Source organism: Primulina eburnea, chromosome 17 (genome assembly GCF_022965805.1).
Source record: "Primulina eburnea isolate SZY01 chromosome 17, ASM2296580v1, whole genome shotgun sequence".
NCBI lineage: Eukaryota > Viridiplantae > Streptophyta > Magnoliopsida > Lamiales > Gesneriaceae > Primulina > Primulina eburnea.
Window position 1 is genome coordinate 22,533,983 of NC_133117.1, and position 26,339 is coordinate 22,560,321.

Consider the following 26,339-nt stretch of genomic DNA (forward strand, 5'->3'; position numbering starts at 1 on the left):
TACATTAATCAAAGCTCAACATAATTTATTCACTTAATTACACTTTCCTTATTAATAAGATTGTGTGAAATAATTAATTAAGAATTTTGTCTTTCTAGATCTTATATAATTATGATAAGATTCTCATGATATGATATTATTGTTTAAAAGAGATTATTTTTAATAAAAATCTTATTTCTATATTTTGTATGATTTTTTTGGAATAAACTCTAGTTGAAAAGGAGTTTATATAAAGAAGAAAATGTGGTTGCTGAAAAAAGACTTTTGCATGACAACAAATATTGTAACGAACCGTACTTTTTACTACTTAAAATTTGCGGAAAAATTAAAAATTTCTTAAATACGAAAATAAAATCAATACGATCGTCACTACATCATCCATTCACAATAAAAATCTTGTTAAAAGTAAAGTTTTCTCAAAGCATCTCGCATCCAACATAAAATCAGAGTATTTTCAACTTGCATAAAAATGTTAAAATAGCGTGGCGGTCCTCGGGTCTAGCCTCCCGCTCAGTCCAAGCCTGCCCCTTGGTCGCCACCTCTTGTCTCCTCATCAACATATTCACCTGCATCGATCAAGTCTAGTGAGTATAAAGACTCAACACGTATAAACTGGGAAATAGCAAGTACTACATAATAAAACCGCATGCAACTTTAAAATAGAGCGTACATACTTGAAACTTGAACTTGCATAACGTAACTTGAACATACGTACATACATGACGTGCCATAACTTGAAAGCTTTCATAAGCATACTTGCATAATTGAACGTACTTAAACATACTTGACTTTAATTTGCGTAGAGGCATGTTTCGAAGCAAGTGACCCATAACATAATAAATGCCTGATCAGACAAACCACAGTATTGGGCTGACAGGGACATATCCACTGCCATATACATGAGATCCCCGCTCATAATTTAACGGGCTGGTTGGTCCCCATTCATAATTTAACGCTTTCCAATCCTAAACATAATTTGGTCACAAGACATTTGGCATACCTCCAAAAAATGAAAATATTTTATTGCACATCAAACATACTTACTTGGCGTTGAGGGATTCGTTGGACGTCGATCGGGTCATTGCTGCAACATACTAACATGGATTCAAAGGTTTAACTTGAAAATCTTAGACGTAAATATCATGCTTACTCTCAAGCTCAATCATTTCTTAGGACATTCCATAATTTCCCATGACACGACCTTGATATCCCTTGCACTAAACCATGACATCGAACCTCAAAGCATGCTAAAATATTTTCCCCAAAATATGCAAGACATGGACCCCGTGCCCAGGTCCGGCTCCGGGTCCGTGTATGTACTGTAAAATGTGTGTGCAGAAAAGGGGAGACACGGACCCCGTGCTTAGGTCCGTGTAGGGGTCCGTGTAGACTCTGGAAAAAGGCACTCCGGAAGAACAAAGGCACAGACCCCGTGTCGAGGTCCGTGTAGTCTCGGTTTCTTGGCACTAAGGAGGAAACAAAGGCACGGACCCTGTGTCAGGGTCCGTGTACGGGTCCGTGTACCTACTGAAAGACGAGACCTACGAGAAATTTCTTACACAATGCCTATTCTCCCAATTGACAGATGATGGATCAAGATTCAACACGTTGAGACCCTCCTAGGACACCATAGTTATGAGCTAAACTCGTATATACGTCCCAACATAACGAAGCCCGTCTTATCACCATACAATCTCATAAACACCGAAATTGACAACGAGCGTTTCTTACGACTTCTAACAAATTCAAGTGCCTATCGACACTAACCGGCACCCCAAATACCAACCTAACAACATGCTATACATACCTAGAAACAGCAACGATCACCCGTCGATTCCCAACGAAGCCTGCAACCATAAAACTTCAAGAACACAATTTTCGTAAAAGTCGCAGTTTGAGCAGTCCCACGAAAAACACCATAACTCACTCAATTTTCATCCAAAAATCTCGAATTTTATATAAATCGAAGGCATCGAAAAGTTCTACAATTTTCTAGTTGAAAATTTTCTCAAAATCTCGACTGAAAATTCGCAGCTTCGACCAGAACAGTAAAAACATGTTTTAGATTTAAAAATTTTCCTTCAAAGTCGATCCCAACAATTAACCGCTCAAACTAAGAACATCATACATGAGATTTACGCATAAAACAACGCAACACATAATATGACTTGATCGACGCAGCAAAAGAGAGCTTATACGTGCCTTATGATATCAAACGTTACCGAAACGGCGTCACCGAAGCGGAGATGGAAGCGAGGTTGATCCGGGACGATCGTGGCGCTAAAAATTTGCAACAAAATCGAACAAAAACCTGTTGGAAGATAAAGGGGAAGGGGGCGGCTGCTAGGGTTCTTAGAACCTAGGTTTTCTTCAAAAAAAATTGAGATAGAAATATGTTTGTGTGTGTGTTGTGTGTTGCCCTGTGATAGTGTGTGAGTTAGGTGTGTGTAAAATTGTGAGTGTGTGAGTTTAGTGGGAAATTATGGGAATTAAATTGCTTAATAATAAATTGACCGCTAATTTAAAGTTAATCAAACATTAACTCACTCAATTGCCTTATTTAAAATAACAAACACAAACTAATGCTAGATTTAAAAGTTTTAAACTCTAAAATCACTAAACAACTAAATTAGGATTTAAAGATACTAACAACTTAATAAATTATTTAAAACACCCCATCCTCAACTTAAAATAAAATACCGCATCTTAAATTGCCAAAATCGTCGCCGGTCTTTTCCTCAATCTCGCCTCGAATGATCGCCTGAAACATGAAACTCGAATAACATTTTAACGTGCATCACATAAACATAAATAATTTAAAATAATGCATTTAAATAAATCATGCACCGCTAAAATCAATATAAAATTAATTAAATTATTTAGTAATTAAATGAATGCATGAGTTATACGTGTACTGAATTTGGGCACTACAAATATTATCAAAGAGAAGGATTAAGTTTCATAGCGTCACATGTTTGAAGATCGTCGTTGTTACAATGTATTGCCTTGATTGTTGGCGACATCTGAAGACAATATTTGTAAAAGTGTTGAGTGAATATTGTGTTTTTGTTGCTCCAATTTTAGGCACATTGTTTGCGTTCTTTGAATATGTTTTTAATCTGATTATTTTTTTAGGATAAAATTTGATTTTTAACGTGTTAAGGAAGATAGTTTTATAAAATTACTAGTGTTGGTTTTGTAAACTCAAGTTGTTTTTCTAGTGATTATTTTACATCGGAAGTAGTTATACTTTTGCACAATTATCTTCGAGTTATTTTTGTTTAAGTTATTAAGTTGTGTGATATATTATTCGCTGCGTGTTTTCACTAGATGTTTATAACATATAAAACAACATTTATATCTGATACACACAATTTTTTTATAGTTTATGTTAAACAGAAATCCCTACAAAAACCTCGTAGCTACTAAACTCAAATTGAGCTCTGTGAAATCAAGTTCAAGTAAAATTTTACACGAACTGTTCACGAAATTCGACTCACTTATATCTTTATAGGCTTTAACCTACCCACTTACGTGATTTGAAAAAATAATTTGAATTGTATAATATCTATTCTATTTTATTAAAATTAAAAATATAATAGAAATCATTAAGAACACCAAAAAATATATATTTTTGTCTATGTATTATGGACAAATTTATTAAAATTATTTTGTTTTATCAAAATTACAATGTTATTTTTGATTATTTTTTATAATTATATTTTGATTTTTATTTAAATATAAATTAAATAAATATGATAGGTATATTTAATAATTAATAATAATAAAAAAAACACATAAGGGGTGAAATGAATTTAAGCGGACCCCACAATCGGCTCACATGCGAACCGAGTGAGCTTGTCAGAACTGGACCCACTCCCACCCCACCCACCTTACCTGGCTACAAGTCTTCCCCCCTCTTTTTAAATTTTTTTTAAAAATGAATTCTCCCACCGCCGTGCGTGTTCTCCACCTCCCACCGCCGCGCCTGCGATACCTCCACATCTAGGGTTTCTCCCTGTTATAAAATCCCTCTTCCGCCTTCTCTCCAATCTTTACCCCGCCACTCTCTTTCTCTCTTGTCCCCTCAAAATCTTTGATTTATTTATTTTCTTCTCTCTCTTTACTCTACTGGGCCCTGAGTGTTTTTCAGCCATTTGTGTTCTGGCCATAATTAAACCTTCACGCAGCAGCAACACCCCGGTATTTATTACCTTCTGGTGTTACCCGCCTTTATTGTTTTCAGGTTTGTAGTTAAGGAGAAGGGATAGTTCGTCTGTTCGAGTGTTAATGGCGCAAGAATTGGATGACGGAGAGTTCTGGCTCCCTTCGGAGTTTCTGACTGATGATGACTTGCTGATGGACTTCCAGAAGAAGCAAGGTGATGATTTTTCTTGTGGGTTCGGGAGCTCGTTTGGGTTCCACTCAGATCTGAGCTCCCCCGTGTACTCGGTTACAGGTTCGACCGAAACCGAGAGCGACGAGGATGATTTTATCAGCTTTTTAACTCAGAAGATGAATTACTCTACTCTGAATGACTCAACAAAGGTACGTGTGTCTGTTCTTGGAAATTTTACGCCACCTTTGTTTTTGAATGTTTTCTTGATTCATTTTTTTATGGTTTGTTACAGGGATGGAAGGTTTCTGGTTCACCACAATCAACTCTGTGTGGGTGTAAACCAGTTGCGAGTCCGGGCAGCCCAAAATCCGTTTCGCAGGTTTCTTCGCCTCCGCGTCACGGAGTTGCGGTGAGTTGGGGTTTATTATACGAGGCCGCGGAGAAGGTTGCGAGGCTGCGGATGAATGAAGCAGCGGCGGCGTGTTATCAGCCGAAGATGACTCATCCGCCGCTGAAGCCTTCCCCTCTTACCGTTTCCCAATTGAACCGATGCCAGACCTCCGGATTTTATCCTAATCATAAAACCCAAGAACAGTTATCCTACCAGAAAATGCAAACGATACAGGTTAGTTTGTTTTTTTTGGTTTCTCTTCCAAATTCCAGGTTTTCCATTTTTAAGTGCGTGCATTGAAGTTTTCTCAACCTTTGTTCAGTTTCAGCAGCTGAAAAATGAAATTTGGGCACATGGGCAGAGGGTAAACCAGTTTCAGAATGGAAGAAGAGTTGGAGGAGTTGAAGAAACTCAAGGATTATCAGAAGCAGCTTGGCCCACTCTACTACAAGCTCAACGTCAACCGCAGCAGATGCCCAGTTCAGGAATGAGGGCAGTTTTCCTCGCCGAAAATGGAGCCAAAAAAGAGCGTACAGGCACCGGTGTTTTCTTGCCCAGGGGATATGCAACCAAATCTCCGGATACAAACAGGAAACCAGGTTATAAACGGAACATAATTCTTGTTTCAGCATTTATGTTTCCATTATTGCCAGCATAACGCCATTAAATTGCTTTAATGATGCTCACATGTATCGTTGGGTAGCTGCCTTAATTTATTCTTACTGTTCAGCTTCCTTTTTTGGTTATAGATCTGCAAGGCCCAGTTTCTTTTTGTTTCCAAGACATTAATTGAAGGGACTTCCATTTTCTGTTCGAATACGCTGACACGTGACGATTTTTCTTCCAAAATACAGCAGGTTCCACAGTTTTGCTACCAGATAGAGTGGTCCATGCCTTGAATCTGAATCTTGGCTCCATCGACGCCTCGGCCCAGGCCAAGTCTAGAGGCGTTTTGTTCAACGCAGACACAGGTTTCAAGCGAAAAAATAGCACCAGGATGGCTCAACAGGGGAGAAATCTTATCCCACAGCCGGTCGTGAACCAAGAATTCTGTCTCCCCCAAGAGTGGACTTATTAACCCTACCGGAACTCGAATCCAGACCCTTATACCAAAACTACGTTTGGTTCGTGCCGAAGGACTTAAGTTCGTTCGTTTATTAATTATAGGATTAGTTTCTTGTTTCTGTGACAGATTATCAGGGATACTAGAGTATAGCAGCATTATAGGGACAGTGAAATCAGCAGTTAATTAGGCGTCGATGAAGATTACTACACCAAGAAATTGGCTTGCAGAAAATGGTTGTCTGGTTTTTTTTCTCCCCTTTTTAGTCTCACCCAAATAAAATATATCAACATTGTCAGTCTCGAAGATTAAAGAACACAGGGGATTGTCGTTGTCGTTTGGCTCGAGGTACAAGGAAGTGGTTTGAAGACAGTCTGTTCTTTTATCCCTCGATGGGAAATGGATCGAAAATATAACTATATTACAATAATAAAAATAGGAGAGGTTTTTATCAGTGGGGTTGGAGTGGTGTTTTGGTCGAAGCTCCAGCCTGGTCTTCCTTTTTTGCTCTAGTTTTATTTTATGTCTTGTTTGTGTGAACCAACGGTTGGTTTGTAGTGATTTGTATTATCAATAACGAGAAAGAAGAATCGATTATTTATTATTTTATAAATTGTCGTGTAATTTAGTTGTGTTTATTTTATTATCATTAATTAATTGATTCATTACTATAATTTGAGATTAAGATAAGTGTGTGGTCAAAGCATCGGGGGAGCAAAAGCATTTGCAAGGATGTTTTGTGCTTCGAGCCATCTTTCACATGATTTGGCGGGCTGCCTTTTTTACCATTGTGTCTATGTGCATCGATTCCTCTATATAAGTCGTATCATTCTTTTGGTTTAGTACTTTTGTATTGTCGGGTTAGTCTATGCTACGCAACGACGAGAAATCACAGGCGGTTGAGATTAATTTCAGCTAAAACAAGAACTTTCAACCCGTTCAAGGGGCGTGGTATATCAAATCAAAGATTTAGTAAGGTTAAAAAAATGTGAAAAGTCTATAATTCAATTAAGGGATAAGAAGCCTTTAATTTGAGCGTGTGTAATTGCTTCAAGGGGAAGGATTTGAGAGGATTGATTTAATGAGCTGTCGATAGGTGTAACCACCGTTAATTTGTGTATTCTTTTCTATTAATTCCTCGGATGCCCCACACTAAAAGCTCCCCTACCCTATTGTGGATTTGGTTGGCACTTCACGTCTTCCCTCCATAAAGTCAAATAATGCACTACCCCCTCTTAATTTTTTCACCTCATTTGTTTTCTTGTTGTTTTTGGGAGAATACCCCATATTCAAAAAGAGAGTATTATTTTTTTTTAATAAAAAAAGGGTCAATTTTCATTTTGGATAAAATCATGCCACCTTAGTTTTGGTGAGATGGCTGTCATTTGGGCCAATGATGCAGCCCATGGCCATGTGATGTGCTGCAAACAATAGCAACACCCCTCATGCCTTTCGGAGCTCCAACTCCATGTGCTCTTTCTTCCCCTTTTACATTAAAAGAACATGACATTGGTGAGTTGTGATCCCATGTAAAAGTGATTTTGTACACGCAAAAAAGGGTTTATTGGAATCTTGATCTCATCAAGTTCTGCGTCAAAATAGCGTGTATTATATGCGAGGGGGAGTGGGTTGGGTGCTCTCCCTGTCACCACGATTTGCGTGAATGATTGACTTTGGCTTCGCATGTTGCGCCTCTCTTTCGTACATTTGTATATTTTTTCACACACCCTTTCATTTGTTTCTATCGTGCCGCACATTAGCTTCTTTTTGAAGTTATGAGCATATTATTTCCTTGTCGATTGCTTTTAAGCAGAAAATAAGAATTTGAAAGGTAATATTTAAGCAGAAAATAAGAATTTGAAAAATAAAATAAATGGTGTTAATTAATTTTAAACAATCGTAAATAAAAATTAGCAATATTTGACATTTTATATCTGTATGTGTATTATTTTTAATAGAAATGAAAGTTAGTATATGTGAGTGAAATATTTTTCATTTAAATTTTATCCAAATATTTAGATTGAAGGAAAGCAATTTTTTGACATTTTATAATTGTATCTTAAGTTTTAATTTTAGTACTTAAATAAAATTTTATTGAGACATTAGAAATTTATTGACATTTTGAATATCTCTAGAGTTTTGTGGAGTTCTTAAAAGTTAAGTTTGAATATCATACGACTTTTAAAGACTTTACAAAATTTTACTTAAGTTTGAAAACTATATAAAAGTTTAGATTGAATACATTTAAACTTTTAAACTCTACAAAATAATCAAAAGTCTATAACCAACCAATATACCCCTCTTTTTTTTTAATTGGATTTAAGGTTGCGTTTGAATTGCCTTATTTGATTTCAAATTATATCTATATTAGGAAATCTACCATAATTGCTGTTAAAATTATGTAATCTGATATGAAATTGATTTAAAACCCACTTCAACTTGTGTTTGGATGGATTGATTTTATTGCAAATGACACTAATATTGTGATATCACAATTAAAATTGAAATTAAAAGGATTCCCTAGTTGTAAATGCGATATCACTATGTGTTCTCTGAGATACTTCACATGGTTATTGAATCTTGAGCAACTATTTGAGATACATGAGATGAAAAGATAATATTGTATGAGTTAACAATAATTGATCGGTTCTAGCAAACATTACCAGTGATACACAGAGAATCATAAGCATATTAAGAGCTCTTACCAAGAATAGATGAGTCCAATAAGATGTTACTGGGTGCTCTTATCATGATTCGATAGATCCAATCAGAAATGAAATCTAATTCTTACGATCAAGGAGTTGACGCATAAAATGACCACTCTAATTTGGTTTACCTAAATAAGTCGAGGAATTTAAAATCAATTAATCTGAAATCCATTAACTAAAATATATTAATCCAAACACAACTTAAATTAATCCAAAATCAGGATGTATCTAATTCGAACACTACAAGGAATCCAATATTAGCCTTTTAATTTAATGTTATTTTCCGGCTAGAAAGAGGAGTGTCATATTTAAGAGGATAACCTGCCACCTGCCAATTTATGTTTAAGAGAAGAAGCTTAATTTGGATGTACTATTTTATCCTTCTGGGAAAAACTTCGACCCTTAATTTATATAACAAATCCATTAAACTAATAAGGCTGGCTTCTTTAATTCAACAGTTGCTCCATGACCATCCACAACATTGAAACTCGTCACCAAACATGTTAAAACAATAATGCATAGAGAACTTTCTTTCCCATTTTATGTATTTTGGTGCCACTTCATCCGTAAAAGACACGTACGTATGTCATATCTCAAGTCCAGACTCGCATAAACACGATCACGTAATGGGTTTTTGTATAGTAGATTAACCCGATAACAATTCATTGAACCCCTCATAAACCATTCCAAAATCCATGCCGGATCGAATACTATAACGTCTGTCTAATCTATTAAGTAATTAACTGGCAATAAAGAAAAAGGGTTCAGTTTTGGTGTAGAATTAATGAGCTGGGGTAGGCGGTGAGGCCTGCCGTGGAATACGGCAGAACATGTACAATCTTACAAGTTGACGAGTTGGTGTACGGACAATAGTCTGTGTCCAATGAATTAGACGTGTAGGTTTGGGGTCTGATTAGTGGAAGATATATGTTTTTAGATAATTAAATTAGTCAAAGACAAGAGCATAAGACAACCTTAAACATCCAATCCATCACATGCAAAGCTTTTTAATTACGTATATATTTTCTGATACTCACATGAAATTTTAGGCTCCGATTTCATCAAGTGTCACTAATCCAAACGTAGGTTTCGAATTTGCCCTGATTCTGAAATCACGAAGAAGACCGTTAGAAGGTGGCCGACAGTATGTCCAGGCGTAGCCCCTCCGACGCTCAAGCCAGAGACTGATGATATATGGGTCAGCAGCTAAGGGTGCTGCCGAAAAACAATATAATGAATCCATGAATTAAACACTCAAACATGGTATTTATAGGGAAATGACGGGCCCGCCTTCCATTTAGGTAGGGGTGATCAAAATTTTTTACTAACCGCCGAACCGTCCGAACCGAATTGCACCGCACCGTTTTTCATAATATTTTATAAAAATCGCAATTAAAAATATGAATCATAAAACGCACCGCATACGCGGTTCGATTATTTTTTTTGCCAAGAACCGCACCAAACTGCACCGCCTAAACCACTTACCATAATATTAGGCATGAAATTATAATAATTTGTAAATAATATATTCAAATAAATAAGTCATTATTCATTATATCACAACTCTCTTCAAAATTATTATTTTTACAAATAAAACATATCTTTTTCTTAATTATTCTTCATATTAGTCTTTTATTTAAGTATTTATTTCTTTTGTTACAATATTTTGTTTAAAGTTTGAAAGTAAAAAAAAAAAGAGAATAAAATAGTGTAAATGTCATTTTTGTTGTGAATAAGTTGTGTTGTTAAATTATTAACTTAGTTTTGAATCTTGATTATTGTTTTATCTATTTTGAATTTTATATGCTTTGAACTATATTTATATTTGAAAACAATATATTGTTGTTGTTTTCAAATAAATTAGAATATATGTTATAATAATTTTCATTAAAAACCGTAAATGGACTGCAACCGCTTGAAAACGCTCAAAACCGCAAGGCTAATTTTCCATGTAAAACCGCAATTAATTTTTCAAATAACTAACCGACCGCATATGGCAATTCGGATTGAATTTTTTTAAGATAACTGCAAAACCGCACCGTGATCACCCCTACATTTAGGCTAGGGATAGGCCAAGGATAGTAGGCCCATGGAGTATATCACTTTCATTTCAAACCATGTTAGGCTCCAACCATTGCACATTCATTTTATTTTTTTAAACTATAGCAATTATATAAAATCAGTTCGTACTAAAGGATCATACTTTAAAAACGTCTCAAAATTTTATGTAAATACTAATGTTTGAAATACATACCAAGTAAAATATTTATTCTACTATATGAGGCCAACAATTTCGTAGATAAAGCACGCAACTTCACTGTTCTAGAACGTGTATTGATGTTTAGATTTACAAACAACATTATTTGTTCATCATCTTATTCAGTATAATCTCATACTAACCGAGTGACACAAAAAGCTTTATTCACGAGTTTTGTGAGATAGATCTCTTATCCGACCCGACAATGAAAAAAATATTAATTTTTTTTATCAAAAAAATTACTTTTCATTGAAAATACGAATTCGATCGGTCTAACAGATCTATCACAAGAGATCTACTAAACAATTGGTTTGATAATCGAATTTCGTCATTTTAATTTTTTTAATTACTAAATTTTGATATGGAGAATTTCTAAAGGAATTTTTTGTTTGATTATGTTTATATTTTGTTTTTGGATTATACCCAACAAATCATAATTTTTTTAAAAAACGTCTTTCTATTTTTTGTTTATATTTGATAGAGACAATCAATAACTACTTAAAAAAAAGCTCTATTGTTTTTTAAAACACAATTTATATGAATTGGTTATTTTTGTTGTCAATTTGGCTAGTTTCGCTAATTAAATGAATACTAAATTATACAAGTGAAACTTATATATCTCTATTAAAGTCGTCAATTTGAATTTCGTCCACCGAGCTAATAAAATATTACTGGAAAAAGCATGAAAAAACTTGACTAAATTTATGAGAATTCTGCAGCGAGTTGCCTAGAGTTGTGCGAGAGATTGTTGTGTCCTGTCCTTCCTGCCAATCTCCTCTATTTCTGTACTGCGAAGTGTGGTTTATTCCACTCCCCATGATCCATGTTCTTATGCTTTTTATCCCACGATTCTTCTCTCTCTCTCTCTCTTACCACGATCTTCTCCCTTCCAAAGTCTCGTGATCAGTTTAAATTGATAGGGCTTGATCTGCTATGTTTGATGGACTTGCATAATTTAACTGGGCCTATCTAATTTAATTTTAGTCCAAACAATTGTCCCCCGCAAGCATTGACCCATTGGGCCAAAATTCTTGCTAATTAGCCCAGTTCCAACTCATCCATTTGTAGCGGCCTACAATTGTTTTCCTGTGACTTGAGCTTGCAATGGTGGGCCGAGCAACTCTATCCATTTTGTATTGGGCTTTAAACCATTGTCTCCTGGGTTTCACGCACTCTTCAGATTCAAAACTTTATACCACGCTTTCTTCAACTTCCTTCCCGCTAGAGATGTCAATAAGGTGGGTATGAGGCGAGTTCGGCTAAACCCAAGACCCTCCCCAAGGAAAAAACTTTGACCCATTACCCGTCACACCCCGGTTAAATATTTTTCGGACCCACCTCACCTCGAATACGAAACGGGGCTGGGTAGATCCGTGAGACCCGGATTTTTTTAAAATAAAAAAGTAATATTTCTTCTTACATGACTAAATTAAGAAACAAACAAGCCTCTAAATACAGCATTGTGGAAAATTGATTCATGTTTTCGACCACACTTAACAATAACAAACAAAGTATTTTCACGACATAAAAAATTATATAAAAAAAAGAGTTTCTAGCTCTCCAAAAAAATCTTGATATCTCCAAAAATAAGTCATAACATAATTTAAACAGATCATTATAAAATCAGTGAGTAGGCAATATTTAAGTCTACTAAGATGAGGACCAATTATTCTTCCACTATTGCTAAAAGCAGATTCAAATGCAACAGTTGACATAGGAATAGCTAAGATCGTTATGGTTGAGGTGATGTACTAAAAAAACGAAAATTAATAAAACTAAAATCCGAAAATATTTATATCTACATATATGGGGCGGATATGAAGCGGGTATTATAGAATCCATGACCCACCTCATATCCGGACGGGTCTGAAAAATTGGACCCAAGACCCAACCCATGACCTATTTAGTATGCCCAAACCCACTCCATACACACGGGTCCATTGCGGGTCTGGGTAAAACTCGGACCCATTGACATCCCTACTTCCCGCTCCTTCGTCCGATTACTCTTCTAATTTTGAGAATTATGTGAACATGATATCATTATATACATGATTATATATTATATATATACTAGGTAGGGGGCACCTCAATTTTTGAGGTCTCCTACCCAGGTGTATTGTTTAACGAATGAGTGTGTATATGTTTTTCTAGAGTATTTATATAAACAATGTAGAAGTATGTAATTATAAAAAGGGAGAAAATATATTAATGTTATATAATTGCACAAAATTAAGCTTTTTAAAAAAAGGAGAAATTCGATTGAAAAACTATGATAAAAGGAAATAATTTTACCTAGGTAAGCATTTCCATGTTCACGTACATGCAACGGTGACTATGCTACAAAGGTTAAGATATATTTAGTGAGAATTTTATATACAACAACAATTATTTAGAGTTTTTGAAACGATTGGCATTTTTTTTAATATGACACATACAAATATGGGATAATGCAACGTAGGGAGCACATCATATTTTGCATAATAACATAACTGCATCATAATTTAAATAAAATGTACATTATAATTTTCAAAAGTTAACATTTAGAAAGGGCAAAACGCAGTGTTCTGCACCCATAATATAGAGTAGGAATAAAGTGTAATATTATAACAATATGATAATTTGTATATATACTATGGTTTTTTTGTGAGTAGCACGTACTTAGAAAACACAAAAAATTTAGTGATTTTTGTAGTTTTACGCGCTGGTTTCATTCTTGGTCTTCAGCTGTTGCGTTGGACCTGCAAAAAAAACCCGATAATAAGTTATTTAATTTGTATTTTGATTGAGATCCAATTATAAAAAGTTAAATAAATGCGAACGATGTTGTTTAGAAACTTTAAGTATACCATGTTAAAGAACTGAGAATGAAATAATTTGGGAGAACAAATCATTTAACTTGTTTAAATTTTTAATATCGTCGCGAACATAACTATTTGAATGTATTTACGTCTAAACATTAATATATTTTGAAAACTAATATTGTTTATTGTTTTTTTTTTTTGAATATATCTATTAGGATGTGATCAAAATTAGGAACGAGCTTGACATATCAGGCAGTAGGTAAGTGCGAGTAATATTGTAGCTTATTTACATACCTAAATAGTTGAAAATGGATATATCAGAGGGAAAATACAACATGTCAATGACAAGAGTAAAATCTAGCTATGCACTGTAAAAAAATAACTTAAACTGATGTAAAGAGTGAGGTAAAAATAAGTACTATAAATAAATGCTTAGTTGAATTTTATTCAGAGTTTTTAGCAACCTCATATTAAATTTTTTGTAAATGAAATATTATTAGTACATAAGATAAATGCTTAACTATTTACTCAATGTACATACTGAGATTGACGGATAATGTTGAGATTTAGTTCTGTCTCGATATCGGGTGCATAGTCTATTAGAAGAAAAAGCTTTGACTCCATATTAAGCGCTTTTCGGAAGATGATGGCCCATACTGGGTTTGAGAAAAGCCTTTTCATCAGTTTTTCGACTTCTTTTTCAAACAAAAAATTGTAATAACATTGACTGCAATCGATACATTCACAATAACGGTTGTTCTCCATTAGAGTTGGATTTAAAAAAGTGATTCTAAACTTTGAGGAGAAAGTGTTGGGTTTTTTGGATATTTAGCCGTAATGTAAAAGAAGGCAAATGATGTTATATAAATTGTATGCGTTAGGATGAGTCATGGATAAACTATGACACATGCGGTGCTTATTTTGAGCTACCTCAGTAAAAATAGATTAACTCTATTTAACTATTTAAACTCTACAAAAATAATCAAAATTCTATAACCAGCCATTATACCCCTCTTTTTTTTTTTCATGAACCCTGTCAATTTTTAATTTTAATTCGATTTAAGGTTGCGTTTGAATTGCCTTATTTGATTTCAAATTATATCTATATTAGGAAATCTACCACAATTGCTGTTAAAATTATGTAATCTGATATGAAATTGATTTAAAACCCACTTCAACTTGTGTTTGGAAGGATTTATTTTATTGCAAATGACACTAATATTGAGAAATCCATCACAATTAAAATTGAAATTAAAAGGATTCCCTAGCTGTAAATGCGATATCACTATGTGTTTTATGAGATACTTCACATGGTTATCGAATTCGAGCAACCATTTGACAAATCAGTGGTTATGGATCCGATAACGATATATGAGATGAAAAGATAGTATTGTATCAGTTAACGATAATTGATCGGTTCTAGCAAACATTACCAATGATACACAGAGAATCATAAGCATATTAAGAGCTCTTACCATGAATAGATGAGTCCAATAAGATGTTATTGGGTGCTCTTATCATGATTCGATAGATCCAATCAGAAATGAAATCCAAATTCTTACGATCAAAGAGTTGAGGCATAAAATGACCACTCTAATTTGGTTTACCTAAACAAGTCGAGGAATTTAAAATCAATTAATCTGAAATCCATTAACTAAAATATATTAATACAAACACAACTTAAATTAATCCAAAATCAGGATGCATCTAATTCGAACACTACAAGGAATCCAATATTAGCCTTTTAATTTAATGTTATTTTCCGGCTAGAAAGAGGAGTGTCTTATTTAAGAGGATAACCTGCCACCTGCCAATTTATGTTTAAGAGAAGAAGCTTAATTTGGATGTACTATTTTATCCTTCTGGGAAAAACTTCGACCCTTAATTTATATAACTAATCCATTAAACTAATAAGGCTGGCTGGCTGGCTGGCTGGCTGGCTGGCTTCTTTAATTCAACAGTTGCTCCATGACCATCCACAACATTGAAACACGTTAAAACAATAATGCATAGAGAGCTTTCTTTCCCATTTTATATATTTTGGTGCCACTTCATCCGTAAAAGATACGTACGTATGTCATATCTCAAGTCCAGACTCGCATAAACACGATCACGTAATGGGTTTTGGTATAGTAGATTAGCCCGATAACAATTCATTGAACCCCTCATAAACAATTCCAAAATCCATGCCGGATCGAATACTATAACGTCTGTCGAAGAAAACGTCATTAATCTATTAAGTAATTAACTGGCAATAAAGAAAAAGGGTTCAGTTTTGGTGTAGAATTAATGAGCTGGGGTAGGCGGTGAGGCCTGCCGTGGAATACGGCAGAACATGTACAATCTTACAAGTTGACGAGTTGGTGTACGGACAATAGTCTGTCTCCAAAGAATTAGACGTGTAGGTTTGGGGTCTAATTAGTGGAAGATATATGTTTCAAGATAATTAAATTAGTCAAAGACAAGAGCATAAGACAACCTTAAACATCCAATCCATCACATGTAAAGCTTTTTAATTACGTATATATTTTCTGATACTCACGGGAAATTTTAAAGTCCGATTTCAGCAAATGTCATTAGTCCAACGCTCAAGTCAAAAACTGAAGATATATGAGGAGCACTAAGGGTGCTACCGAAAAACAATATAATAAATCCATGAATTAAACACTCAAACATGGTATTTACAGGGAAATACCTGGCGCGTCATGAGCCTGCCTTCCATTTGGGCTAGGGATAGGCTCGAGATAGTGGACCCATCCATGAGGTATATCACTCTCATTTCAAACCATGTTAGGCTCCAACCATTGCACATTCATTTTTTTTTTAAAATAGCAATTATGTAAAATCAGTCCGTACTAAAGGATCATACTTTAAAAACGTCTCAAAATTTTATGTAAATACTAATGTTTGAAATACATACCAAGTAAAATATTTATTCTACTATATGAGGCCAACAATTTCGTAGATAAAGCACGCAACTTCACTGTTCTTGAACATGTACTGATGTTTAGATTTACAAACAACATTATTGGTTCATCATCTTATTCAGTATAATCTCATACTAACGAGTGACACAAAAAGCTTTATTCACGAGTTTTGTGACATAGATCTCTGATCTGACCCGACAATGGACAAATATTAATTTTTATATTAAAAAATACTTTGAGTAGGTCTCATGTGAGACCGTCTCACGGATCTTAATCCGTGAGACGGGTCAACCCTACCCATATTCACAATAAAAAGTAATACTCTAAGGGTATGTTTGGTGTGTGTGATAAGTAAATGATAGATTATTAAACTCATGTTTGTCTCATTTTTTATGGGTCCAATTAATCAAGAAGTTCATGATAAAAAAAACATACTTTCTTGAAAAGATATCACATTGTTTTGGAGGGATTGACAATCCAATTGTATATCCTTACATTGAGTTTTGACATCAATCCAATTAATTATCCTATCCTACACACCAAACATAGCTTTAGCATAAAAAGTAATAGTTTTGCATGGATGACCCAAATAAGAGATCTGTCTCACAAATATGACATTTAAGACCGTCTCATACAAATTTTTGCCAAGTACTTTTCATTGAAAATACGAATTCGATCTGTGTAACAGATCTATCACAAGAGATCTACTAAACAATTGGTTTGATAATCGAATTTCGTCATTTTAATTTTTTTTTTAATTACTAAAGTTTGATATGGAGAATTTCTAAAGGAATTTTTTGTTTGATTATGTTTATATTTTGTTTTTGGATTATACCCAACAAATCATAATTTTAAAAAAAAACGTCTTTCTATTTTTTGTTCATATTTGATAGAGACGGTCAATAACTACTTAAAAAAAGCTCTATTATTTTTTAAAACACAATTTATATGAATTGTTATTTTTTTTGTCAATTTGGCTAGTTTCGCTAATTAAATGAATGCTAAATTATACAAGTGAAACTTACATATCTCTATTAAGTCGTCAATTTGAATTTCGTCCACCGAGCTAACCTGCCCCTTTGTGGGGAGGATGCCAATTTATTTAATTTTTTTAAAAAAATTGAAATCATATTATATTAGTATTTTTAATAGTTTATTATAATTGATGTTTTGTATTTTGCTTTGTCATTTAAATGATCATGTATTGCTATTTTGTAAAGATGTTTAAAGAAATGTATTTTGAAACTCCTTCCATATTTTAAAGAAAATTTTATTTCCGCTGTGTATTTTATATATTTGGGTCAGAGTTGTCACATACGAAACGGGGCTGGGTAGATCCGTGAGACCCGAATTTTTTTAAAATTAAAAAGTAATATTTCTTCTTACATGACTAAATTATGAAACAAACAAGCCTCTAAATACAACATTGTGAAAAATTGATTCATGTTTTTGACCACACTTAACAATAACAAACAAAGTATTTTCACGACATAAAAAATTATATAAAAAAAAGAGTTTCTAACTCTCCAAAAAAATCTTGATATCTCCAAAAATAATTCATAACATAATTTAAACAGATCAATATAAAATCAGTGAGTAGGCAATATCTACTAAGATGAGGACCAATTATTCTTCCACTATTGCTAAAAGCAGATTCAAATGTGACAGTTGACATAGGAATAGCTAAGATCGTTATGGTTGAGGTGATGTACTAAAAAAACGAAAATTAATAAAATTAAAACCCGAAAATATTTATATCTACATATATGGGGCGGATATGAGGCGGGTATTATAGAATCCATGACCCACCTCATATCCGGACGGGTCTGAAAAATTGGACCCAAGACCCAACCCATGACCCATTTAGTATGCCCAAATCCACTCCATACACACGGGTCCATTGCGGGTCTGGGTAAAACCCGGACCCATTGACATCCCTACTTCCCGCTCCTTCGTCCGATTACTCTTCTAATTTTGAGAATTATGTGAACATGATATCATTATATACATGATTATATATTATATATATACTAGGTAAGGGCACCTCAATTCTTGAGGGCTCCTACCCAGGTGTATCGTTTAACGAATGAGTGTGTATATGTTTTTCTAGAGTATTTATATAAACAATGTAGAAGTATGTAATTATAAAAAGAGGGAAAATATATTAATGTTATATAATTGCACAAAATTAAGCTTTTTAAAAAAAGGAGAAATTCGATTGAAAAAATATGATAAAAAGAAATAATTTTACCTAGGTAAGCATTTCCATGTTCACGTACATGCAACGGTGACTATGCAACAAAGGTTAAGATATATTTAGTGAGAATTTTATATACAACAACAATTATTTAGAGTTTTTGAAACGATTGGCATTTTTTTTTAATATGACACATACAAATATGGGATAATGCAACGTAGGGAGCACATCATATTTTGCATAATAACATAACTGCATCATAATTTAAATAAAATGTACATTATAATTTTCAAAAGTTAACACTTAGAAAGGGCAAAACGCAGTATTCTGCACCCATAATATAGAATAGGAATAAAGTGTAATATTTTAACAATATGATAATTTGTATATATACTATGGTTTTTTTGCGAGTTGCACGTACTTAGAAAACACAAAAATTTCAGTGATTTTTGTAGTTTTACGCGCTGGTTTCATTCTTGGTCTTCAGCTGTTGCGTTGGACCTGCAAAAAAAAACCCGATAATAAAGTTAGTTAATTTGTATTTTGATTGAGATCCAATTATAAAAAGTTAAATAAATGCGAACGATGTTATTTAGAAACTTTAAGTATACCATGTTAAAGAACTGAGAATGAAATAATTTGGGAGAACAAATCACTTAGCTTGTTTAAATTTTTAATATCGTCGCGAACATAACTATTTGAATGTATTTACGTCTAAACATTAATATATTTTGAAAACTAATATTGTTTATTGTTTTTTTTTTTTTTGAATATATCTATAAAGCGAAGCTTGTAAACAGTAGGATGTGATCAAAATTAGGAACGAGCTTGACATATCAGGCATTAGGTAAGTATGAGTAATATTGTAGCTTATTTACATGCCTAAATAGTTGACAATTGATATATCAGAGGGAAAATACAACATGTCAATGACATGAGTAAAAGCTAGCTATGCACTGTAAAAAAATAACTTAAACTGATATAAAGAGTGAGATAAAAATAAGTACTATAAATAAATGCTTAGTTGAATTTTATTCAGAGTTTTTAGCAACCTCATATTAAATTTTTTGTAAATGAACTATTATTAGTACATAAGATAAATGCTTAACTATTTACTCAATGTACATACTGAGATTGGAGGATAATGTTGAGATTTAGTTCTGTCTCGATATCGGCTGTATAGTCTATTAGAAGAAAAAGCTTTGACTCCATATTAAGCGCTCTTCGGAAGATGATGGCCCATACTGGGTTTGAGAAAGCCTTTTCATCAGTTTTTCGACTTCTTTTTGAAACAAAAAATTGCAGTAACATTGACTGCAATCGATACATTCACAGTAACGGTTGTTCTCCATCAGAGTTGGATTTAAAAAAGTGATTCTAAACTTTGAGGAGAAAGTGTTGGGTTTTTTGGATATTTAGCCGTAATGTAAAAGAAGGCAAATGATGTTATATAAATTGTATGCGTTAGGATGAGTCATGGATAAACTATGACACATGTGGTGCTTATTTTGAGCCACCTCAGTAAAAATAGATTAACTCTATTTAACTATTGACAAGTGGAAGGGGCTGAGTTGAGATAGACGAATTAAATAAAATAATATTTTTATCACGGGTTTTTTTTTTTTTTTTGCATAGAACATTATGTTCGGTTAAAGAAATCGGAATTATTGTCAGAAATTACTTCATAAAATTTATCCAAAGATGTGGTTTTCAGGCCTTCAATTTCAGAATAAAACATTTTTATTTTCTCATCCAAAAATAAAATTTCATCGTCATTTGAAACAAAAACTTAATAAATCATTTTTTGATCTAAACAACACTATATCCAAACTGTTCCTTGATGCATTTTAGGGGAAAGAAGCTTCTATTTAAAATAAAATAAAAAAACACGATTTTGGAGTTTTTTTTATCCTTACAATTGGAAGGGAGACTGTTCCATCTCTTGTTGGAATCGTCCCTTGTATGCCACAGATATACTTCCGGCTGCCAATTTATGGGTTAAGTTCGATTACTTTAAGGTTAATATCTCATTAACTCATGTCCACAACTAACATACAAGTTAATAAACACCATGTGCAAATAGACAAATAGTTAACTAATTTCATAAACTTGACCATTTCGAAACTAAAAGAATTAAAAAACATCGCTAGCATATGAAATATGAATTTCCAAATTTCAAATGCGAGATATATTCTTTTTTCTCACATTTCAAAAATAAAATGAAGGGAAAAACGCAACCCACTGATAGCAAGCAAAAACCAAAAAAAAAAAAAAACACCGATTCCTTGTATTGTGTGAAGCTATCCTCAAGGAAAACTCATAGACAAAGTCGGTTTATTGCAGGAGTAGGCCAACAACATACTTAACTCAGTTATTTTTTTAGCCGCTCACCAACAGGAAGGCTAAATTTTTTAAGGGAAGCGTACAACACATAAGGGAAATAACACAAGCAAGACGCCAAACCAAACCATATACAAAAGAAGCTCATTTTAGGAACAAGACAACAACAGGACCAGCTCACCTATTTCTCGCTTGTTCTTCCTGGCAAAGCGGCAGGCGGTGAATCGGAGGCCTAAAATTAAAAAAAATTAGTAGCGCAGAAGAAGACATATAAACACAGTAGCTCTACTTTGTACGAGGCAAAGGTAAAAAAAACAAGGGGACGAGCGCATCGAATAAGGAATGAACCGCAAGTAAAAAAACATGTTCAAGCAAATCCAAAGAAAGCACATACCCAAATATCGTTTTGCAAAGTGAAGAAGAGCAGACGGGAGTGAATAAGCAGAATGGAGGCCGCTGTTTTTAAACCCTAGCCATAAAAAACCATGGTTAGATCAGAAGAAGGCATGTAAGCACGAACGCTCGAATTTACACAACGCTAAGACATAAAAAATCAAAAGAGGCAACGCATCTGATAGGGGAAACCACGAGCGAAAACCCCAAATCAAGCAAAGCCAAGGGAAATACGGACCGAAATATCGCTTTCCGAGGCGAGGGAAAGTAGAAGAAGAGACGGAGACGCGCGCAAGGCGGCAAAAAGAGGTGGGGGTAAGCTGGATGCTAGCTGGGGAGAAGCTTAACAGCGTACGAGCCGCGCAACGAAAGGAGTGTGAGAAGAAAGGGTTGGAAAGAGATGGGAAAAAGAATGATGGGGAGAAACCACACCTGTGAGGCAGGAACTATTCTCTTGACAGCACACCCTCTTTGCTTAGTGGAGAGCCTAACGTAAAACACGTGTATTTGAGAGAAACAAGAATGGAACGCGTGGACTTTTAGTGATTGGCAACCGGGCAAAAACAGGCCCATCACAACTTATTCACGTTTTCAGTATAGTAGATATATATATATATATATATATATATATATATATATATATATATATATATATTTATTTATTTATAATAAAAATTAATATTTTTAGAAAAAAACCACCACGGAATCATTGAAAACGTAAATCATTGTCTTAACATATCATCAATGAACCAAGTGAAAGATCAAACAAAGTTTCGAGAAAAAAATTCGTGCATATTTTGATTGTGGCCGGGTTTCCAGAGTCAAGCTCCGATGTTTATAATTATTGTGATACTTTGTTTGATGTTGTCCATCCTACTGTCTGTACGAATTGATTCTGTTCAACATTGAGATTTTGTGCTCGAGCCACCTGAGTAATAATATCGAACAAACCCGTTTGAATATAAACTCATAAAAAGCGATCAAGTTATAATGGACCCAATTATTTTCAAGTAAAGTCTTAATTAGTAGAAATCCCACCAAAATTATGTTTGATATTTTCCTTGGTACTTGGTTTTTCAAATAAATAATTACAGAAAAAATAATATAAAAACATCAAATAATTAGGAGAAAAGGAATGAAATATTAAATAATTCTTAATTGAAAAGGATCCATATAAAGATGGTGTTATTATGTTTGAGAAACATTTTTTAATGAAAAAACGTGAATTATTGTTTTGAAGGGCATTATGTAAAATTAAGACTTCAATTAATCTTTGATAATTAGTTGAAATAGTTATTTGAGTAGGATTTTTTTGGTTATTTTTAGAATATGTTGAATTTTATGCTTTTTTTTTTAAATATGAGCGATAGATTATATATCTATCATTTGTGATTATGCATGACACTAAAATTGGTTCAATCACACTTAATCTAAACCTCTCATTTATTATAATACACTAGCGTAAATGCACAAGCATCATATGTGTATAACGGAAAATTGCTTTTTGTCATGTATGTTTGCAATTTTAGTTATCTAATCTATCAAAATTAAGTTTTAATTGACTATCTTTGTTTCTGATTCTCCATGAATATGCTCATAAGAAAGAGGCCCAAATCGGACTTTGAACCCTCGGTCCATTTTTAACCAAGATAGTTTGCCCATGACAGACCACGTATATTCTTTTATAAATATCAAGTTTGACAGTCTAATTATTCATTCACTACATTGTTTCTTAGCAACGTACTCAGCTGCTCTCTCATTTGTGTTCTTAGTACTTGACCTGAGTATCGAAGGAGTTACGCCGGAACACCCTCACGACCCCCTTCTAACAGTCTCCTATGTGATTTCACGTCCAGAGTAGGTCATAGATCTACATTCGAGCTAGTCTTACTGACTGGAACCAAACCCTATATTTTGAATGAATATCAGTTTCTCTTTTTGACAATTTTAATATTTTTTCGACTTTAGGATGTCATGTAATCCATGTAGTGTTAACTTGGGCCGTACATTTAAAAATTCTAATATATTTTAATAGAGTATAGATTATTTTGAACGAAATACATATTGTATAAGTTCACTTAGTCATGTGATAGTACTTTTCATGGGCCTAATGTCAGCGAAAATATTATTGGGCCTGAATCTGTTTACGGGCTTATTGTGTGTTTTGAGTCATGTTTATTATTTATTTATAATTATATTTATATAATATTTGTATAGAGTAGTTATTAATCATAAATAAAGGATAACTAATTTATTTATGACTATTTGGTGTGTGATAAAACATGAGTTGATTATACTTTTTTTGTTTCAGCAACACATCACTTAAGTTATACAAATGATTAGAGTTCTAAATCAGCATGTCTAAATCATATATCTTCATCATCATATCTCACAAGCCAAACGATATCTGATATTCACAATGTCAAATAAAAAGTAAAAGAGTAGTCTCTTGTGAGACGATCTCACGAATCTTTATCAATGAGACGAGTCAACCCTACTGATATTCACAATAAAAAATAATACTTTTAGCATAAAAAATAATATTTTTTCATGGAAGAACCAAATCACCGATTTCACAATAAAAAATAACATTTTTTTATGGATGACCCGAATAAGATATCTGTCTCACAAAATACGACCCGTGAGACCGTCTCACACAAATTTTTGCCAAAGTAAAAATGGGTGATTGGGTTTCAATTACTTTGGTCAAATTTTGATAAATTTCATCTTTATAGCTTCAAGTTAGTCCTTGTATTTTATATGTCTATTATATTGAACAATATCTTCTTCCATATATACACACTTGTTAAATCTCATACATCATCTGTGTTAATTATTTTTATTGTGCTTGCTTTTGCATTATATTAAATTAAAATCATTTTTTTTAAAAAAAAAATCATTCAAAAGTAAATTCGAAATCGCACATCTAGTTAGTTTATTGAAAAACCACAATTTTCAAAATGTAATATAGGGTTAAATCACTGTCCTTCTTGTTAGCCACTTTTTTCAAAATAGGCCTTCATCTTTTCGAGAGCCGTCGAATTGGTCCCTAATATTTCTCAAATTCATCTCCACGTCAAAAAACTACGAAGAAAAAGTTCATTACAGATTACTTCTTTAAATCAAATTGAGAACACATTTTTCCCAAAAAATATCACTTGAAATAGGCAAAAATTTCAGAATTTTTTTTTAAAAATTCACAGTAATGCAAAAATAAGCCTACATGAAGAGAACACTAATCGATTATTATAAAATTATTGTTGGCAAGTTATATTAGACAAGGCGAGTCAACAATAGACAATGAATTGGAATTCAAACCTACGTTGATCTAAAGAAAACTAGAAGCATCAAAATAAGTTTCCAAATCCTATCAACAAGAAAATTCAAGAGGCACTAACCACAAATAAGTTTTGGTGCTTACCTCATACGGTTTTCGATTGGAAAAATGTGAAAGAAGAAAGGATTTTCAATCCGATTTCAAGGAGTAAATCTGTAATGAGCTTTTTATCTGTTACTTTTTAACACAGAGATGATGGGAGGGACCAATTGAGAAAGTTTACAAAATAATAGAGACCAATTTGACGACCCGAAAAGATGAAAGACTATTTTCAAGAAAACGACAAATAAAAGGGACCAAAATGAGTATTAATCCTGTAATTTAATCCAAATATATAAAAAATACAAGTATTCATATAAGTTAACTATTCAAACAAATTAAAAAATAGTATATATATTAATATAATGAAACTTAGTACTAATATAAAGAAATAGTACTCAATCTCTACAATTTCAACAATGGAATCCTTTATTTTTGATAATATAGAGTAATATTAACATAAACTAAATTTTAAAATATTATACCATAATAAGTTAACTCTTCAGACAAATTAAAATTTTTAAAAGTTATTCATTAATCCAATCAATCAAATTTCTATGTGACTGTTTTTTTTTTTTTTCAGAAAATTAAACTGCAATGGTATATATATATTAAACTGTTTTTTTCAGAAAATTTTTATATATATATTAATCATTATTAGACTGCGATGGTATGCATCACAAGGCCTCTGAGTGTAAGAAGGCGAAGACAAATTGAGAGGTGAATATGGTAAAAAAATAACGTTTGGAAAATAGCTGACTGTGAAACAATGCTGTATGTCCCAAACATTAGTGATAATTTGGTGTGTGGGTCGTTTTTTAACAAGAACGATTCCACATTGTCTTTGTATCAGATAACGTTGTTTTGTCTGAGAGTGGAATGTTTGTTGGCAAATACAATGTGAGTAATAGTTTATTCAAACTCAATGTAATAACTATTAAACATGTGATTGATAAAATTAATAATTTTGTTTACTTACTTGAGTCTTCTTGTTGGAAACACGATAGTTTTTGACATGTTAATTATGATATAATTTGTAGACTAATTCACTTGGAAAAAATTCTTGCATTCTAAATTGATAAACAACGTAAGCGCGAAACTTGTATTGGAGTCAAAAATAACAAGATAATCTTTTCAAACAATTGAAAGAAACAGTGAATATGTTGATCTAATGTTCAGCATCTTGTGCTCGTGAACTTCAGGGTGAGAAATAATACGGCTGAGTGTAGTAATTCCACAAATTTTTACCATTGCAAGCCGATAAAAATTCTAGCTCCCACTCCAAAATTTGCATCAAAAAATAGATTGCATTACTCGTGAATAGGGGTGAGTATTCGGTCAATTCGGTTACCGACCGAACCGAATTAGTCATAACCGAACCGAACCGAAATATTTAGCCATAACCGAACCGACCGAATTAATTTTTATAACCAACGAAAATTGAACCGAATTAAAATCGGTTAATTCGGTCACGATTAATTTAAAAAATTGTGATTTAACTTTAATTATATATGTAATTTTTTTTTGAACACTACAGTTTACACAAA

General features: G+C 33.2%; 1 protein-coding gene and 1 long non-coding RNA gene across 7 annotated transcripts; one reads left to right on the forward strand and one right to left on the reverse strand.

Annotated features, from left to right (window-relative positions):
- The first annotated feature begins 4,038 nt into the window (after nt 1-4,038).
- LOC140818193 (uncharacterized) lies at nt 4,039-6,406 on the forward strand. The gene is made up of 4 exons (XM_073178077.1): nt 4,039-4,548; nt 4,632-4,964; nt 5,053-5,329; nt 5,585-6,406. The coding sequence occupies exons 1-4, from the start codon at nt 4,291-4,293 to the stop codon at nt 5,806-5,808; spliced, it is 1,092 nt and encodes a 363-aa protein (XP_073034178.1). The 5' UTR covers nt 4,039-4,290; the 3' UTR covers nt 5,809-6,406.
- A 6,934-nt stretch (nt 6,407-13,340) lies between these two features.
- Nucleotides 13,341-22,004, reverse strand: LOC140818847 (uncharacterized). 6 transcript variants are annotated; one of them, XR_012115083.1, is made up of 5 exons: nt 21,655-22,004; nt 21,418-21,492; nt 20,600-21,255; nt 14,101-14,286; nt 13,341-13,496 (listed from the first exon to the last, which is right to left on the reverse strand). It is a non-coding gene; the product is annotated as an uncharacterized lncRNA (long non-coding RNA). The 6 variants fall into 6 exon arrangements; XR_012115086.1 differs by lacking the exons at nt 13,341-13,496; nt 14,101-14,286 and adding an exon at nt 18,947-19,184 and having other exon boundaries at nt 20,600-20,666; nt 21,205-21,255; XR_012115085.1 differs by lacking the exon at nt 14,101-14,286.
- Between the last annotated feature and the right edge of the window lie 4,335 nt (nt 22,005-26,339).

Coding starts and splice junctions, on each gene's coding strand:
- LOC140818193 (XM_073178077.1), top strand. CDS start 4,291: ATGGCGCAAGAATTGGATGACGGAGAGTTCTGGCTCCCTTCGGAGTTT. Junction 4,549..4,631: donor CTCTGAATGACTCAACAAAG/GTACGTGTGTCT, acceptor GGTTTGTTACAG/GGATGGAAGGTTTCTGGTTC. Junction 4,965..5,052: donor AGAAAATGCAAACGATACAG/GTTAGTTTGTTT, acceptor ACCTTTGTTCAG/TTTCAGCAGCTGAAAAATGA.